At 46.8% G+C, this 17415-nt stretch overlaps 2 protein-coding genes across 8 annotated transcripts in view; one reads left to right on the forward strand and one right to left on the reverse strand.

Annotated features, from left to right (window-relative positions):
• UQCR-C1 (Ubiquinol-cytochrome c reductase core protein 1) overlaps window positions 1-17415 on the reverse strand; it is a 289718-nt gene that overhangs the window by 77241 nt on the left and 195062 nt on the right. The window lies entirely within an intron of this gene.
• The window catches only part of btsz (bitesize), a 60520-nt gene that overhangs the window by 40384 nt on the left and 2721 nt on the right, over window positions 1-17415 (forward strand). For 2 of the 7 annotated variants that reach the window (XM_065867238.2, XM_065867239.2), the window contains 3 exons: window positions 334-602; window positions 673-796; window positions 4462-11544. In XM_065867238.2, the coding sequence (XP_065723310.2) occupies window positions 334-602; window positions 673-796; window positions 4462-11544 (7476 nt within the window). Of the gene's footprint in view, window positions 1-333; window positions 603-672; window positions 797-4461; window positions 11545-16139; window positions 17143-17415 lie in introns of those variants that run through there. The other 5 variants (XM_070996259.1, XM_070996260.1, XM_065867241.2 and 2 more) reach the window with 5 other exon arrangements.

Below are 17415 nucleotides of genomic sequence, written 5' to 3' on the forward strand. Positions count from 1 at the left end.
GACTATAGAAAAGCTTTTTATCGTTATCATGCTACATCAAACCATTTACAATAAAGTAATGATAATAGGTTTCAATTATGAGTAATGTGACAGTCAAAATTTAATGCAAAAATAATAATCCCAAAAAACATATTTATAAAGAAATAGTTGCCCCATCCCTAGCTGCCCAAAGTAGTGTCTGCCTGCGCATAAGTAACTCTGTATTTACGGCCAATTAGTTAATTGATTGATTAATGAATTCTTGCGGTCCCTGGTAGAACCTTGAGTAGCTGCGCTTGTTCCGGCACCCGATTGATGAACGCTTTGCACCCCTTCCCGTTAACGCCCCCACAGGTAGCACGCCCCAGCACATTTACTCCTTCCATCAACAGCTTATGCATAGAAACTCTGATTTAGCCATGCGACTGAAAAAAACAGAAATTCCTGTCGCCTCAGTAGCCTCAGTCGCCGCCGCCCAGGAGGAGAATCAGAATCCGCCGAATCCCCAGGGGGATAACCAGGGCCAAGGATCTGGAGCGGAGCAGCCGGTCAACGGCAAATCCCTCGAGTCCTCGGCCAACAAGGAGCAGCAACAGCAACAGGGCGATCCAAACAGCTCGGCGGTGAGTGGAACATAAAAGGCCCGGAGACAAGTAGGCTTAAAGGGTAAAACTTTTTTTATATTCCCATTAGGAGGCCACCCACACCAGCACTTTGGGCGAACAGGAGCTGCAGAATGCAGTGGAGGCCGCGGCGGTTGTCTTCAAGAAGGTCGTGCTGCAGCGTCGCAAGGAGAAGGAGAAGGCCGCCGAAGAAGGTTAGTGCTAATAGCTGTCCCCATGTAAAGCACTGAGAGAAAGATCTATGAAAAAGTCTAAAATAAAATATTCTAGAATTTAGAGGAGACCCCTTCATTCAGTTAGAGTCCTTAAATAAAAACTCAGAAAATTAAAATTGATATTATATTACCGAGTACATGCAATAACGTCCAGTAAAATAAGTCAAATGGGCTTTATTGCATTCGAAAAAGTGCGATAACGCCCATAGGCTGTTTTTTATTATTGCATGTAGTCAACATTACTTTTTCCAATGTGACAGATTGCTTAATTAATTGGAAATTACTATTACTACTATTTATATTTTCAAGAAAATCAATTGATATTTTATTCTTGATCTTTGTTCCTTGGCATTTTCTCAGTGCCCACTTTGTAGTTGTATCTGTGTAGCTAAGTGTATGTTTGGGAGCGTAATTAACTTGGTGATGGTAATGCTAATGCCCGTACTGATGCTACTTCTGATGCTGATGCTGATGCTGATGATGGTTGGTGGGTGATGGTTGGGGATGGCCTGGGCCACTAACAAACTCTTTGTGAAGGGCTTCGCCGTCTTCCGTCTAATTTCGCTCAATTAATTAAGCTCCTTCTGGGACTGAAGGTGGGCGCTCCTTTGCTTGTCATTGTCAAGCCACGCCTGTTTAACCAGAATTCTCCCTTCCTTTAGGAAAGTAAACTTGTAACAATTTATAGAATTAATCAAGATTCCGTTTATAGATAATATAGTTTAGCTAAAGCAAGATTTATAAAAAACTACAGTATAACAAAAATAACATTTTCTAAATGAAACAGATCAAAATTTTAATATAAATACATATTTCTTAAAATCTTAAATATTGTTCCTTGAAGCTTATGATTTAAATCCGTTTCAAACAACACAACTAATCTTTTGAGTATATATGGCATAGCAGAAAAAGGTGTACAAGAGTAGTTTATACCCAACTTAAAGTTTATTTTCAACTTTTATTATAAAAAGTAACCATAAAAAAATAATAAAGTCAAAGAACTTGGCAATTAGAGCACTTTGCAGTCTGTTTTGGAGTGACCTTGGGGAAATCTTTCCCCCACACATTCTTTGGTCATTGGCTTTTCAAAGGCGAATCCCAAAAGAATGCAACACTTTTTCTCGCTTACTTCTTAGGCGAGTTCCTAAAAGTATTCCATCAATTTTCGCCTTTTTCACAGCAGACTTTTCTTTCTCCATTTGAATTAAATTTCCCCCGAAGCTATTGGCGACATGACCACAAACGACCGACGAACCGAATTTAAGAGCAAAGTTGGCGCGGTTCAAAAGATTTTCGGGAACGGGACCGAAACAAAATACAAAAACCTTGCCGTGGGCTGGCGGGATAATTTTTTGGCAACTCATAAATCGATTTCCCGCCCACACGCGTTTTTTTTTTCCCAAGCATCAAGAGTTTTCAGAGGATTTTCCCGGGGGGGCAGAAGGGGCACAAGGACCGCCGAACGCCTTTGCCGGCTTTTGTTATGTTTCAATTTGGCGATTTTTGTGGGCGTCTGGTTCTGTGACCACCAACGCAGCGTGTGTCTACGTGCGGATTCGAGATGCGGTGGGCTGTCGCCTCGAAGGATTCCACAATCCGGGTCCCACGGACAAACCAAAGCCCCGGCGCCACCCACTGGAATGTTTGGACTGCCGAAACTGTTGCGTTAATCTTATCTCCTGCACCTTTTGTGCTCCGATGTGGATGTGGGTACGGCTCTGTGAATGCCCAAAATTGTTCGCTGTTCGCTGTCAGGGAACGATTTTTGAGTACACAAAGGAAAATGTTTAAATCAGTTGGGTTTCTATATTAATGACATATGTTATGGTCTTATTAATGTTTTTTTTCAACAAGGCCTTATTTATTAAAATGATAGTAACTCTGTAATTGAGTTAAATTTGTGTTTCTGATGAATTTAATTTCTCAATTTCAAGTTTGGTTTTATCGGACTCAAAACTTTTAAGTAGAGGTTAGGTTCTGGTTAAATTTTTTGGTCAATAAATTGAAAGTTTTGAAAGGATTTGTTGTTTGAAAATTAACATCACATTTGTCTGTCCGAATAATTTAACCTCATGTTAGCATTTTTTGATCGATATCAAACTAGAACTTTAACATGACATTGAGAAATCGGGCCTAACTGACTAAATGTATTTAAAAAAGTAATGGCCCACTGAAAACATGTATGAATATATTCATTTAATATATAAATACCATGGATTACCAAAGTATTAATCGGGCCTAACTGACTAAATTTATTTTAAAAAGTAATGGCCCACTCTAAACATGTATAAATATATTCATTTACTATATAAATACCATGGATTACCAAAGTATTATATATCAACAAATCAACCTAAACATATCTTCGGTAATATCATAAATCTGCAAATAACCAACTGTTTATAGGAGATAGACTTCTAAATTTCTCTCAGTGTTGAAAACGGATAAAAAGGAAGTGTGTTTGGTGCCTGGTGCAAGGAGGGCCCCGATCAAATGTTTACTTTCTGGCTGCCAGGGATTGACGCTATGTGCATCCGCTATTGCAGTTTTTGTTTGTGCACCCATCCAAGCGAAAGGGGGTGGGGGCGGGGTTTGACATACTCCATGGGGAGGGGGCGGAGGAGGAGTAGGATATGACGATGCTGGCAACTTTAAAAGCTTTTTGGCAAATTTTTGCTAGTCCTCGTCCTGCCAAGAAAAGCTTGTGGCAAACAATCATAATCAATCAAGAGTCTTTGAACTGCTTCCTGTCAAGATGGCTACTTGAACGGCAGGGGAAATGTTTTTGGGAATGTTTAATTTTGGTCAGGATGAAGTGAGTAGCTCAAAAGTATAACATGCTTTCATTTCCTCGAGGTTGTGGCTTTTCTTTTTGGAAACCACTTAAGTTTTTTTTTGGTTCTGGCTGTGCTGTTTTGATCTTGGTTTGAATTTCCCCATAATGTTGACATGATATGCTATTAGATTTCCTGTTCGCAGAAAACGAAAGGTTTATTGCATGGCAATATTGTATTGGTATTGTATTAGTCAGTGAAACAAATAAAATACATTTGTTTATACGATTCAATAAGCAATACAATTTCAGACGTAATACGACACATGATATGTTTACTATTAGATTAAAACTTCTTTTGACAAGCCAATACTTACTTATAAAAAGAAATTAATACTCTATTTTATGGGGAATGTACCTGCTTAGTACTGGAATATCAATTAAATTGATTATATTAGTGAAATCACATTCGATTTCAATACAAGGTGTGTATGGGCCCTAGAAACATTCACAGCCTAGATAACAATCTATAAATTGGGCTAGATAAAATGACTAACACTCCTTCCAACTGCCTGCTTTTGTGTGTGTATAACCTTTGGTATCTATTAATATCTGCGGTTTTTCGGTCTAACGAAGCTTAACCCATGCTAGCTATAAGTTAAACAACCACCCGTACTTGTGCCCAAACTAACCCATCTGCAACCCATAACTTTGGTGTGGAAAAACTCACCCTCCTCCGGCTAACCAGTATTTCACCTGTGTGTGTTTTTTAATAACCGGTATTTGCGTACCTTTTCGTGGTGTTGGTCAACGTCAAAGTGGTTGCCTCCGAACTTATTTGCCCGAAACTTCATCCCCGGCTACTTCACAGGCGTGCAGCAGCAGCAGCTGTCGGTGGTTTCCGGTGATACCGGTGGATTAGGAGGGGGCGATGCCATGGAAACGTCATCGTCATCGGAGCTGGACTTCAGGTGTTCCACTCAACACGGACGCCAGCAGCAGCAGTCGCAGTATAGCGTTGAAGCCGACGAGTTCAAGTTAGTCTTCCTCAACTCGGATTCATCGTCCTCCTGTCACGGCGAAGAAGAGGAAGAGGAAGAGGAGGAGGATGACACGGATTCATCCTGCTCCACGCACCACTGTCACAGCATTGTGAGCAATGTGGAGGATTGTGATTGGGATTACTTTGAGCCCTCCATGATCTCCACCACCACCACGACAACAACAACGATGATTGCTTATAGCACAGCCCGTGCAACGCCCACTCCACCGCCGCGTGTGAGGCGTCAGTCCAGCGATAGTGATTCTCCGCTGGTCCAGAGACGCACCCAGCCACTGAGGAGCACCTATTGCCCCAGGATCAGGGAGAGTGACACGGGCACCGATGAGGAGTTTGTCCTGAACACCGAGAGCAGTTCCCAGACCAGCTCCGATCAGACGCCACCACCAGTGCCACCACCTCCCCATCCACTGAGCATGAAGACCCGGATTAAGACGCGTTTCCTGAAGAATCACCACCACCACAGCCACAACCGATGCAGCTGCAATCCCAACCAGCAACAGCAGCAGCAACCACAGTATGTGCCCATCCCTGTGCCTGTGCCCATTCCCGTGCCCATGGCCGCCTATCCCAATTGGCCCGATGCAGCCGGTAATCCCCTTCTGGAACAGGACGAGCAGCTGGCCGCCAGTCTGCAGCAATTGTGGAAGGCAGCCGGTCACCAGCAACAATTTGCCGCCATAGTTGCAGCCTACTCGCAGCAATTTGCAGCGGCCAGCAGCAACATGTTTGATGCAACGCCGCCGGTGACCAGCAAGAGTTACCAACAACTGCCCACCACGCCGCCGCCCATGATGCCGCAGCGCTTGAGAGGATTGGGCCTGGGTGGATTCAAGTCCTCGGCCCCAGAGCTGAGTGCCTCGCTGGGATCGCTGATGACGCAGTCCCTCTGCTCGACCATATCCTCCTCCTCCTCGTCCAGTACCTCGGGCTATGGCACTGCGGGACGGAGTCTGGAAACGCTGGCCAGTCCCAAGCGAGCTGCCAACTCGATGCAGCAACAACAGCAGCAACAGCAACAGCAATACCAGCAACAACAGCAGCAGCAGCAACAAATGGCCAGCAATGCTTTCAAGCCAAAGCCAACAAGTTTAGTAGCGTCGCGTTCGCCGACGGGTGAGCAACCAGAAACGAGCAACGCGCGTCGCGGCAGCAGCAGCAGCAACAACAGCGAGAGCGACGACAGCAACACCAAGAGCAGCAGCAGCAACACCAAGATTAACAGCAACAACAACAACGCAACGCCCACAACGGGTAGATTGTGTAATGTTTATGATAAAACCGGCACATTGCCAGTGCCCGCCGTTCAGGCACATGTTGCCAGTGTAGATAAGAGCCCATCAGCAGCAGCAGCGGCAGCAGCAATATCAACAGCAACACAAGCGACATCCACAAAGGGAAGCGCTCTGAGAGTGGCCAGCAAATACCAGAGCCGAAATCTATGCGAAACCCAGCCAGGGGCAACAACACAAACCTACCTGGCCAGTAAAAACAGCCACAAAGAAGTGGAAACGAATATACATAAAAATCAAGTACCAACAGCAGCAGCAGCAACAACAACAACAGCAACACAAACACAAACAGCAACTAGAGCTGCGGCTCCTGCGGTAATAACTCGTTTCGGCGGACTTGCAGTCGAAAATGCTGTTGGAAATGTGGCTAAAAGTTGCTGTCCCAATCCCAATACCAATCCCAAACCCAGAGCCCAGCACCCCGAGCACATAGATCAGCGGTTGGCGGCGGCGGAGATTGCCAAGAATTTGTCCTCCAATCGACTTATAGAGCACATCAAAATGTCCGATGAGGCATCGGCATCGCCTTCGGTTTCGGTTACTGCCCATCTGCAGAGCGAGAGCTATGCGGCCAGCAGTCCAGATGAGGCCAGCAGCAATAGCAGTCAGGAGGAGGGGGATCGGGAGGAGAATCCGGATCGGAATCAGGAACAGGAGCAACCTAAACCACGTAAGACCACCCAGAGAAGCTACAATGTGGCGGAAATGATGGAGGAGCAGCAAGATCCAGTGGTTCTTCCAGAGGAACAGCGCCACCACAGCACCACCAGCAACTCCAGCTCCAGTAGCTCCAGCTCTAATTCCAGTTCCAGCTCCGAATCCTGTGACTCGGATGATACGGGCACAGTGCGGGATCGCCGGCCCAAGAGGAGGAGATTCAACAAGGTGTTCATAGTGAATAGACAGCCTGGAGCACGGGTGAGACGCAGTTCCTCAACCGAGGGTGATTCACTGTCCTCCTCCGAGGCCAATTTAGAAGACTCATCCGACAATGATACGGATACCGAGCGCACGGATTGTGGGATTGTATTGAACTATGTGAAACCGCTAGAGGAGGAGGCCAAGAAAGCGGAGGAGGAGGAGGTGGATGCGCCGGCTGCACGTGATTGCCAATCGAGTGACGATGAGGAGGAGGATGATGATGAAAGTGAACGCCGTGTTGCCAACTCAAGCGATGAGCTGGCCAACTGCATTGTAGTGGTGGGCGGGCAGACGGATGACGCCTCCGCCGGCGTGGTGCTGCAGCACATGCGATCGCTGCCAGACGAGGGGGATCATCAGCAATTAGAGCGCTGCCACAGCCAGGTGATGGATTCTAGCGATGCCCTGGCCGCCTGCGATGAGCTGCACAGCATCTCGAACGATGTCAACCGATTGCTGGAGCTGCACAAGCAGAATTCCCAGCTGGAGATGAAGCTGCAGCGTTTGCGCCAGGGAGTGGCCGAAATCAATGAGGATCTGCAGCTGTCCAAGAGTGATAAAAGTGCTGATGGCAATGGCACTCATGTGGCTGCCACCCACTCAGGTAGTCCAGGGAAACCCGACGAGTGCAGCCCTTCTCGGAAAAGCCCCTCTAATGAGCTGGGTCTCACCTGCTGGCCAGAGCAGGTAAACGAAAAAGCAGAGGTAAAGGCAAATAGCGATGAGCAGAGTGGCAGAACAGCTGAGCAAACCGAGCACACTGAACAGAGGGTCGGCACATGCAGTCAAGCATGCAAAATAAACGACAACAACAGTGACTACTCGCTGGATTCACTCTCGGCAACTCCGGCGAGTTTGGGCTGCCCACCTGAGCAGGTAGAAGAGAGCATTCTGGAATTGCTACCTGCAAATGTCGCTCGCGAGCAGCGGCAATATCATCGGTTTGAAGCGAAACCGGAGTCTCTGGAGTCGCCAGTCGAAAATGAAATGTTAAACGTTGCGGTTGCTCCACGCTCGGCGCTCCAAGGCGGCAACAACAATACCACGAACAACAACGATAATAGCTATAAAGAAAACACCAGTAACAACAACAGCGAACTTGGCCATAATAATAATGACGCTTTCGCAGCACAAAAAAAGACGTGGAATAGCGGTTCGAGTGACGTAGTGAGTGTGAATTCAAATGTGAGTGGTGAAAACGAGTGTGACTACGACAAGATATTCGGTAGCCATCAGCAAAATACCCCAAGTGCAACAGCATCATCAGTTGGAGCAGCAGCAGCATCAGCAGCAGCAGCAGCAACACCTGACACACCTGCAACATTGCCCAGCGAACTGGCTTCGCCCAAAAATTCTCTTTCCGCCAAGTATCGCAGTTTGGTCATGATCACCAAAGACAATGAAAGTGCAGCTGGCGATTACGAAATGGCAAACAGCAGCAGCAGTAACAGCAGCAACATACACCACAGCAACACCAGCAACAAAGGCCCCACCAGCAGCAACTCTTTTGGCCAGAACTTTGCTGGTGACTCATTTCGCGCCTTGGAACTCGTGAGCAGCGATCGCGAATCGTACAGTGTGGACTCGCTAAACGATGCGCCCGCTGTGCCCGAGATCAGTGTGGAGGATGGTCTGGCGGATGATGACTCCTGGGTGGAGGAACTGAGTCAGCGGGGTGAGGATGAGGACGAGGAGCTTGCCACCACCACGCCCACGGCCACGGATTCGGAGGATGCGGAGGGCGAGAGTGATGGAGGAGCCAGGCGTCATGGCTATCTGGACAGGGAGGAGGAGCTGAGGGGCTATAACAGATCCGCCATTGACTTCACCCTGCACACTATAGTGGAGGAGAGCTGCGAGGAGAGCGAGGTGGCCTCCATGCGGGCGGACAACGAAGATGCCGAGCTGGAGGATGAGGATCTTGCCGAGAGAAGGAGGCAGCGCACCCTGCAGCACCACCACCGCCTGAGTGCCTCCGAACTGGAGAAGTACTTCTTCTTTGGCCTGGGCGATGGCCGGGTGATGAGTTCCATCGATACACGCGGGGATGACACCGCCTCCGAGGTGAGTTCCGAATGCTCCGAGAGTCTGGACTCCCTGCCGCATGAGGATCAGCTATTGGACACCAGTGGAGCCTCCGATCTGGCCTCTTCCCGCCTGGAAAAGTACTTCCTCTCCGGCTTCATGGGTTTTAATAGCTCAGACAATCAGGCGGAAAGCGATGAGAGTGGAGGCAGTGTGGGCAGCGATAGTGAAGGTCATCCCAGTCCCAGCCAGCGAAGGAAGCGACTGGTGAGAGCCAGGGGAACGCCCAGGAGTCACAATTCCTCCCTGGACAATCTCCTGCTGCCGGAAACGGATACCCTGGATGCCACTGTTACATCCGCAGGAGGATCAGCTGCCGCCACTGTGGAGGACACATCCGAATCGGAGGCGGGCTGTGACGACACTGTGATCCATCTGGCCAACGCTGGAGCCTCGGATGGCTCCTCCTCGGACACCATCAAGCGCAAGAAGCAGCTGCGCAAGCGCCACGACTCCCTGGACGAAAAGAAGCTGCACGATCTGGAACCCTCCGAGTGCCGGACACCCACTCCAGGTGGAGGTGGTGGTAGCCAGGTACAGATGCAATCCCAGGCCAAGAAGCAGCAGCAACAGCACCACCACAGCCGGGATAGTGGCTTCGTGGGCAGCAACGATGATCTGCTAAAGGCGGCTCCAGATTGTGAGCCACCGAAGAGTCCAACTCCGGCTCTGGAGCAGATCAGTGAGGATCGGGAACCGGCTCATAGTCAGATTAGTCTGGCCAAAATGGATCTGCCCAGCACTTCGGCAGCAGCTGCGGCTGCCACTCCCCTTACCAGCCAACTGAGGAACCTAACACTGCCTAACTTGGTAAGAAAAGATAGCTTCAACAACTGGAGTTCCGATGAGGAGACCAACTTGATGATGAGCAAGATGAGGCAGTTCTTCAAGACTTTGATTGTAGCCACTGCCAATGCACAACAGAGTAAGCCCACCACTCCCAATCAGGGTCAGGTCCAGAGCACCACGCCCAGTTCCCAGCGCAGATTGGCCAAATCCCGGCCAGCTCAGTTGGCCTACTTCGAAAACGAGCTAACACGACTGATGAAAACAGTGCCGGGCATAAATGATGAGCAGGTGCGCGAAATAGTTGAGTACCTGAGCAGCGAGGACACGTGGTCCGATTCCTACGACTCCTCGGACTACACGAGCTCTGATCTGGAGGGCGGTGAGCGAAAGGGTCAACTGAAGGCTCAGATCTCGGCCAGCTGCCAGCAGATCATTAACAAATTTGAGATCGACGAGGAAGGCGATCGCGGAGATGGTGGCCTCCTGGACGAGAGCCAAAGTGTGCCCATGGAGGCCTTGGTGTACCAGAAGCTGGTGGCTTCCTTTAGCAAGGTGGCCGCGGGTGGAGAACCCGAGATAGAAGCTGCCCAGGAGGTGGAGGAGGAGGCGGAGCCCTCAACGGAGAGATCCCCGCAACTGTTTGCCAAGGTAATGCAGCACATCGGCACCCGGCTGGTGGCTCTGATGCACGAGGTGAGCAGCGGGAACGAGACGCCCACACCATCGCCGCAAGGACAGCGGCACCATCGAAGACTGCAGGCCAAGATATCGGCCACCACGACGGAGGATGAGGACGAAGTGGAAGAGCAGCTAAGGGCTATGCCCATAAAGCAGCTCAAGCTGCGCAGCAGATCTCATGATCTTCTGCTGGATGGAAGCACACCCCATTCGCACATGCATCTGCACCAGGCCACCGTGCATCATCCAGGGATTAGTGGAGCAACAGGAGCGGGAGGAGGAGCAGGATCTGGAGGAGGATCCTCCGGCATACCCGGACACTCGGAAACCGCCAGCGAGGAGTGTGGAGTGGCCAGTGACTACGAGCGGTTCTCGTGGCGCGGCAGTTTTGAGTCGGCATTACTGGCTAATGGCGACAGCAGAACGAGGCTCAGCCAGCTGAGCCAACTGGACAGGGATAACTCGTCGTCTGCGTCCGCTTTGGCTGTGGCAAAGCGCCGATCTGCAGGCGACCTCCTCTTCAGCCAGCACCAGGTGAGCCTCAGCCGCGAGCAGTTGGACCGCGTCCGCTCCTGCGGCAGCATCGGCGGCGGCGATGCCCACCACCATCAGTTGGAGGCGTCGCCGGCCAAGCCGTGGCTCTCCTCGGCGGGCTCCTCACTGGGTGGCGATTCTACCAAGGATGTGCGGCGTTCCAGCGTGCCGGATGCCATCTACGAGACGGATTCCAGCGATGAAGCGGCCTCCAATCAGTTTGGCGGTGCCAGATCCACTTTGCCACGGAGTCTCAACTCCGGCCAGGTGGTGGCCAGCACGAACTCGCTGCCCAGACTGCCCACCACCGGAGTGGGTGCACCCATCACCAGCACGCCCAAGACAAAGTCACAGAGCGCCTTGAATCACACACCCTCCAACTTGTCCACCGTTTCGGCCACTGGCAGTGCCAAGAGTGCGAGATACCGCTCGCCAGGATTGGCTGCCCGAGCGGCTGCTGTCAGTGGAGCGGGAGGAGCTTCTGGCAGTGGAGTGGGGGCCAACAGTGGTTCCACGGGCTCCAAGAAACTGGGCGCGGGCTTCCAGTTCCTCTACTCCAAACGCGATGCGCGCAAACGTCTCAACATGTCAGCGGGTGAGTTTTCCCTTTGTTTACCTTTTGCATACCGGTTAGGGGATGGTGGCCACACCTTGTGATGGTATCAGATGGAAGGGGTGGTGCGTACCCAGTTCCCGGGACACGCACATAGGCGTCAGCCGGCGGGCTCAAATAACTGGCCATGAAATTGCTTCCTTCCTAATGAAAAATTCCTCACGCCAAGTGGCAGGAGTTCAGCACTTGCCGACAAAAAAGTCCTGGGGCAATCTGATCCTTAGACGAGTGGGAGACAGATGGCCTCAAGGCGAGGTCTACACGGGGAAATAAACTTTACAGGAATATATAGTTGGAAAGTGGGTTATAATGCAGAAGAACATATATTTTAAAATTCACATTTTGATAGGAAAATTCATATCAGTAAAGTGGATTTAGATTTCATTTTGTAAGTATCTAGTGAAAATTTCATAGATCAAAAAATTACAATCCTTAAAATGATAATTTCTTTATCGACTAGAATAAAGAACATCTCGATTCTGCCAAATCTTATATTTACATTTTCCATACTCGAAAAGCATAACCTGTTGAAACACCCACTTCCCAGAATGAATTCTGCATAAGTACCTCATAATGGGTATCCAAAGTTGGCAGAAGGGAGGCGCCGCACCCTGAACTATTTTATGCTGATTAGACTGGGGAAGAAATCCCGGGAATGTGACACTTCCCTCCAACTCAGCCTTCCAAGATAATGATGATGTTGATGTTGCTGGGAAGCCCACTCATAGATACAAACTCACACCAACTCAGATGGAGACATTCGGTTCCGCAGACAGCTGCTTCCCCCGAAATAAACTCAATCAAGGTCAATTAACTGTATCCATATTGAGCGCTCCACTCATAGCCAACTGCGACTGGGTTTCCAGTTAGCGTCTAAAGCGATTTTCGCACAGTTGCCTCAGTTAGTGTGTTAATGTGGCTCCAGATGTATCTGGCTATAGAAGTGTGTAGTTTTGGATGTGTGGAATATGATTATATTGATTATATTCCGCTTGGTCAATGGAACTCGAACTCGCTACTCGAAAACCTGGGTGCAGGCTCAAAGCCTGAACTTTGCTGTGTCACCTAGAGATGTGGGATGGGGGATGAGGGGTGGTTGGAATAGGCTAAAACTGGTAACCAATCTAAAAATGGGCACTCCTTAATGTGTTTAAAAATAAAGTACACACAAAATGTAGATAACATTTTAAAAATATTTTTAGACGAACAAAATAATGAATAATATATGGATTACATATGGATAACCACATATGATTATTATTTTTAAATATTTCAAAATATTTATAAGCTGTTAAAATCCTACAGATAGTTTTTATAACAATTATTAAAAGAAACCTCGAATACAGTTAATAGGAACTAATCAAAAATGGAACAGTAATCATTAATTTTCTTTTATCGATAAAAAATATTAATCATTAAAAGAGAAATCGTATTAAAATGCATTTTCGACGTAATGCCTTTTATATTTTCTTTTGAAAACTCAGTTACTTTATAGCGTTCCGGCACATTAAACCGATAAGCCATTACGCTTTCATAGGCCCCCCAGATAAACCATGGAAAATACGAATTAAATTTTAATAAAACTTTCATTGCTTAAGCATAAAGCTTTTAAGCACAGAAAATGGTTAAAGAAATACTCGTAGATGAACTCATCATGATCCGAATTGAATTTTGGTCAATGGACCACCAAGGTTGCCTGTCAACTTTTTCACGTTGCCATCTCTAAAACAGTTGTGTTTACACAGTTTCTATTTCCAGTTCAACCAACTCGTTTGTCTTGGCCAAAACACAATTAAATGGGTGCCCCCGCTGCTTCCAAAACTCTTTTCAAAGTATTGAACTTCTGTACGTTTGTACGCCCATTCGTTATTTAAGCTCTTGACGTTGATAAAGAGCTTTGCCAGCTTATTTCCTGTATTTATTTCATTTATTTCATTTTGCATACAACAATTAATGTTTTCAAACCCACAAAAGAGTTGACATTGCCTGGGGAATTGTACATTTTCCCCATCTAGTTTCGTGCATCGCATCGCTGCACCGCCGGAGTGCGGAAGTGGTCCGTGCTCCGAGCTCCATGCTCCACGTCCACGTCCATTTTCCACGATGTCCGTGCCCATCCGGCAGCCGTTTAAGTGTTTTGCACCAAAACAAAACCCAAGTTGCCAGCGGGGGCCGCTGCATGCAACAATAATATTGCACTGCAAGTGATTTCCACAATTATGCAAATCGAAGCGACTTGCAATTATCGCAGCCGCATGACGGAAGCTTCGACTGCAAGTCGGTCTTCAAGCGGAAGATCACCCTGTAAGCGACACCCATTACCCGGCTTTTAAAGATCTGAGTTCGGTTTGGACCCACTAATTAAATTAACCTTTCTGCCCGCGACAGCCGAGACAGAATACCCAGAAATGCGAGACGGAATGTCTCTATATATCTTTCACTCTTTCCAACTGCAAATCTCGATGGGTAAGCGAGGAGAGATCTGTGGTTCTTGGGGCATCATGTTAAACCTATATTTATAGCCACTTATCTATCATCAGTAGCTGTTTTCTATCCTAAGAAAGTATTTTAACAAAAGTTAATCATATATATGATCAGAAAGACATCGTTTAAGGAACACTTAAAAGATTTTTTGTAATGCTAATCTATCATCAGAATGGTTTTAGAATTTTATGACAGTACAAATCAAAAGTTTATTATTTATCACAAAGACATATGTAGTTTCTTAAATGGTTAGTTAAAGTAGTCTTTTTCTATACTTCATGAAGACTCAAAAACTTGTTTTTAATACCTGTTTATTATCAGTACATGTCTACCATCTAACGAAAGTATTTCAACAAAAATTAATAAATTATACAATGACAAACATTTTTAGTCAAAGTAGTTTACTTAACTATATAAATAGAGCTTTCCACTCAAAACTAAGAAACAAAGCACAGCTAAATCCTCTTAAATGACACAGTTCAAATTTTGTATTAATAACTTCATAAAAAACTGTAGTAAAAGTAATTCCATTTTGTTTCTGTTAAACTATTTTTTCGACCAATATTCGTCTTCACTATTTATCCAAGAGCAACCCTCTTTTGGAGATTGTTTTTCCATCGCTCTTGTTAATTGCAATTTCATTGGCTAGGCGCCCCTCGCGACCCACAGTTCAATATTTGAATAATTGAATATAACTTAGATTTGCTCTCGCCCTGACCATCATGTTCTGTTCTGGGGTTCTGGCACTGACTCCGGTCTCCGGATCAGTTGCCTCGAACCGCGTAACGGGACTGGAGCTCCGCCGGAACGATGTGCTCTATAAGGCCCCGCGCATTCCGATCTTAACTCCAACGAACCGATCGCTTTGCAGTGAAAGTGAAGTGTTTCGCTCACTTTGACTTTTAGTTTGCCGGGTTTTCGCTTTGGGTTTTTGGTAGTAGCCTGGTTGTTTTGTTTGGGGTTTGGTTTTTGGCATTCCCGCTCACGTTTTTTTGGGCCCTGTGCTAACATAGCGGAAATTATAGAAGTGCTATAAAAAAAAGCGAAAACGAAATGAGGTATTTGTCAACAAATCGTGACTGCATAAAAGAAATTCAAATTTCCAACACAGAGGGCAAACATTTAAGCCATTTTAATGGATATTTCTCTGTGTATAATTGCATACTGGGATCCCTCAACGCTCTGGGTGTAATCTGACCCACTTTTATGGGTTTACTGCCGAGCAGGCAATCCCCTTCGATTTCACACCTTCGCTTTGGTCATCAAAAACCGAAGGCTGTGGCAAGTTCAGGGCCGCTATTTCGACTTAATTTAATTTAATTGACTGCTGACGGTGGGCCATGCAAATGTTTTTTATGGCTGGGAACCTCTATCTAAGATAAGAGGCTCTTAAGCGGCGATCAAGTGCCCCAATTACGTGTGCGAATAACCAAAGATTCCGTGTCGCCAGGCAATCTTATCAAAGGGCCTCCAATCTATGTCACATTGCTTAAAAATAATTCATTATCAGCCGTTTCTGTTGTAATATAACTTGGAGATAATAGGTGGAAGTTATTTTATCGGCCGGGTGAAATACCAGAACCAATAAAGCAGACAAACACTTGGTATCTATTTTGATTGAGTCGCGGAATTCTAGAAAATGATAATAAATAATAAACTTGACAAAAACTTTCCATTATTATTTTATACATTTTTCAATCACTTCTAATAACAACTTTCCCTGAAAAAAAAAACATTTATTAAGCGGCTGTTGTTAGATATATCTTAAAGATAGCAAGTGAGGTACTTTATGAGACTGCTTTCCACTTGTTCATTGGAAATAAAATATCAGTTTTTCAATTCTTAGAAAATAAAAGATAAAAACATTTACCAAAGATAGGACTTAGACAACAACATTAACAGAAATGTAAATAAACAATTTTTTAAAAATTGTTGCCTTAAAAATGTTTTGCTCTAAAGCGCTTTTTGCCAATTTATTTTTACAAAATAGTGGTTTAATTAAAAGTTAGATTACACCAACGCTTCCAATAAAACCCCCAAAAGCTTAGACCTTTCTAATTGACTCAAAGTGTTGCGCAGTGTAGGCAATTGAGAAACCCATCAGATGACAACTGTCAACTGGTTGGCGAAACGGCAGAGCCAAAAGTGATAATAAACATTTGCAGTCGACTGCGGATGACACCAAAAAAAGCGGTCACCAATTAATCTTGCCACCAAAACGCGCAATTGTGAAATGAGAAATCGAGAAAATGAAGCAAGTGACTCGTTTAATTGGCCCACGGCGAACGGCAAACGCGGCGTCAAAAGAAGCCAGCTATAATGCCTTTGCCTCCTCCTCCACCTCCGCCATCAAGAAATCCCCGCCAGCTTCGGCTGCACCTGCTCCACTGGCTCGAGTGCACAACTATGGCAGAGTCAAGTCTCAGCCCGCGGGATCCTCCTCACTGCCCTCCAGTTCGGCTGGAAAAATTCAATATGCGGCTCTTAATCGCATGAGAAAAAAGAGATTTGAGAAGGGAGACAAAAAATACCAGAGGAAATCCAAGTGGCAACGACTTTTTGGCCAATGCTGGTGGAAAAGGAGGCGTCGCCCCAGGAACTATCAGGATTATTGGAGCAGTTCCGGTGGCAAGCCAAAGAAAAGCCTCTTTTTCTGCTATTGCTGCAGAAGAAGAACCAATAGATACGACTTTGATTCCGAGGAGGAGGATGACGATATCGATGACAAGGTGGCTTCTTTTATACTCGAAATGAAACAACGCGAGGCGGTGGCCAATGGACAAAGTGAGAATCTAGTTGAGGAGACCCCCGATCCCAATCCCGCTCCCCAGGAGCAACCCAAGCTAGTGCACCCGCAAATGCGATCCCCCTCTGTGGTTAAAAGAAGAGCTTGGACCTGGGACGATAGTTTGAGGTCCAACTCGGATCGGTTTCTGGAGACCCTCGAAGAGGACCTGCCGGCAGCTGCTCCTGGGGGCAGGACATCGCTAATTCTGCACCGTCGCACTCCACTGCATGTGACCTTCGTGGAGGGCGAGGAGGAGGAGCACGCTGAGCGGGAGGAGCATCCAGAGCAGGATCGGGTGGCGGTGCAAGGTAGGTGGGTGGTCATTGTCTGCCTGCCACCAACTGCATGCTCCTTGCACCGACGCCCCAAGCTGCTCTCCTCCAAGATCTCCAATCTTATTGCACTTGAAATAGTTTATTTTTAACTACCATGAACAAGCAATTACATTTCAAATATTGAATAGAATTTATCTTCTTTGAACTGTATTGCAATTACAATTATATCATACACCTATACTCAAAGTACTCGGTAAAACCCTCATCAAAATGCAATTCTTATAAAAGTATAGTATTCTCAAAAAA

This window comes from Drosophila suzukii, chromosome 3, assembly GCF_043229965.1.
Source record: "Drosophila suzukii chromosome 3, CBGP_Dsuzu_IsoJpt1.0, whole genome shotgun sequence".
Taxonomy (NCBI): Eukaryota; Metazoa; Arthropoda; class Insecta; order Diptera; family Drosophilidae; genus Drosophila; species Drosophila suzukii.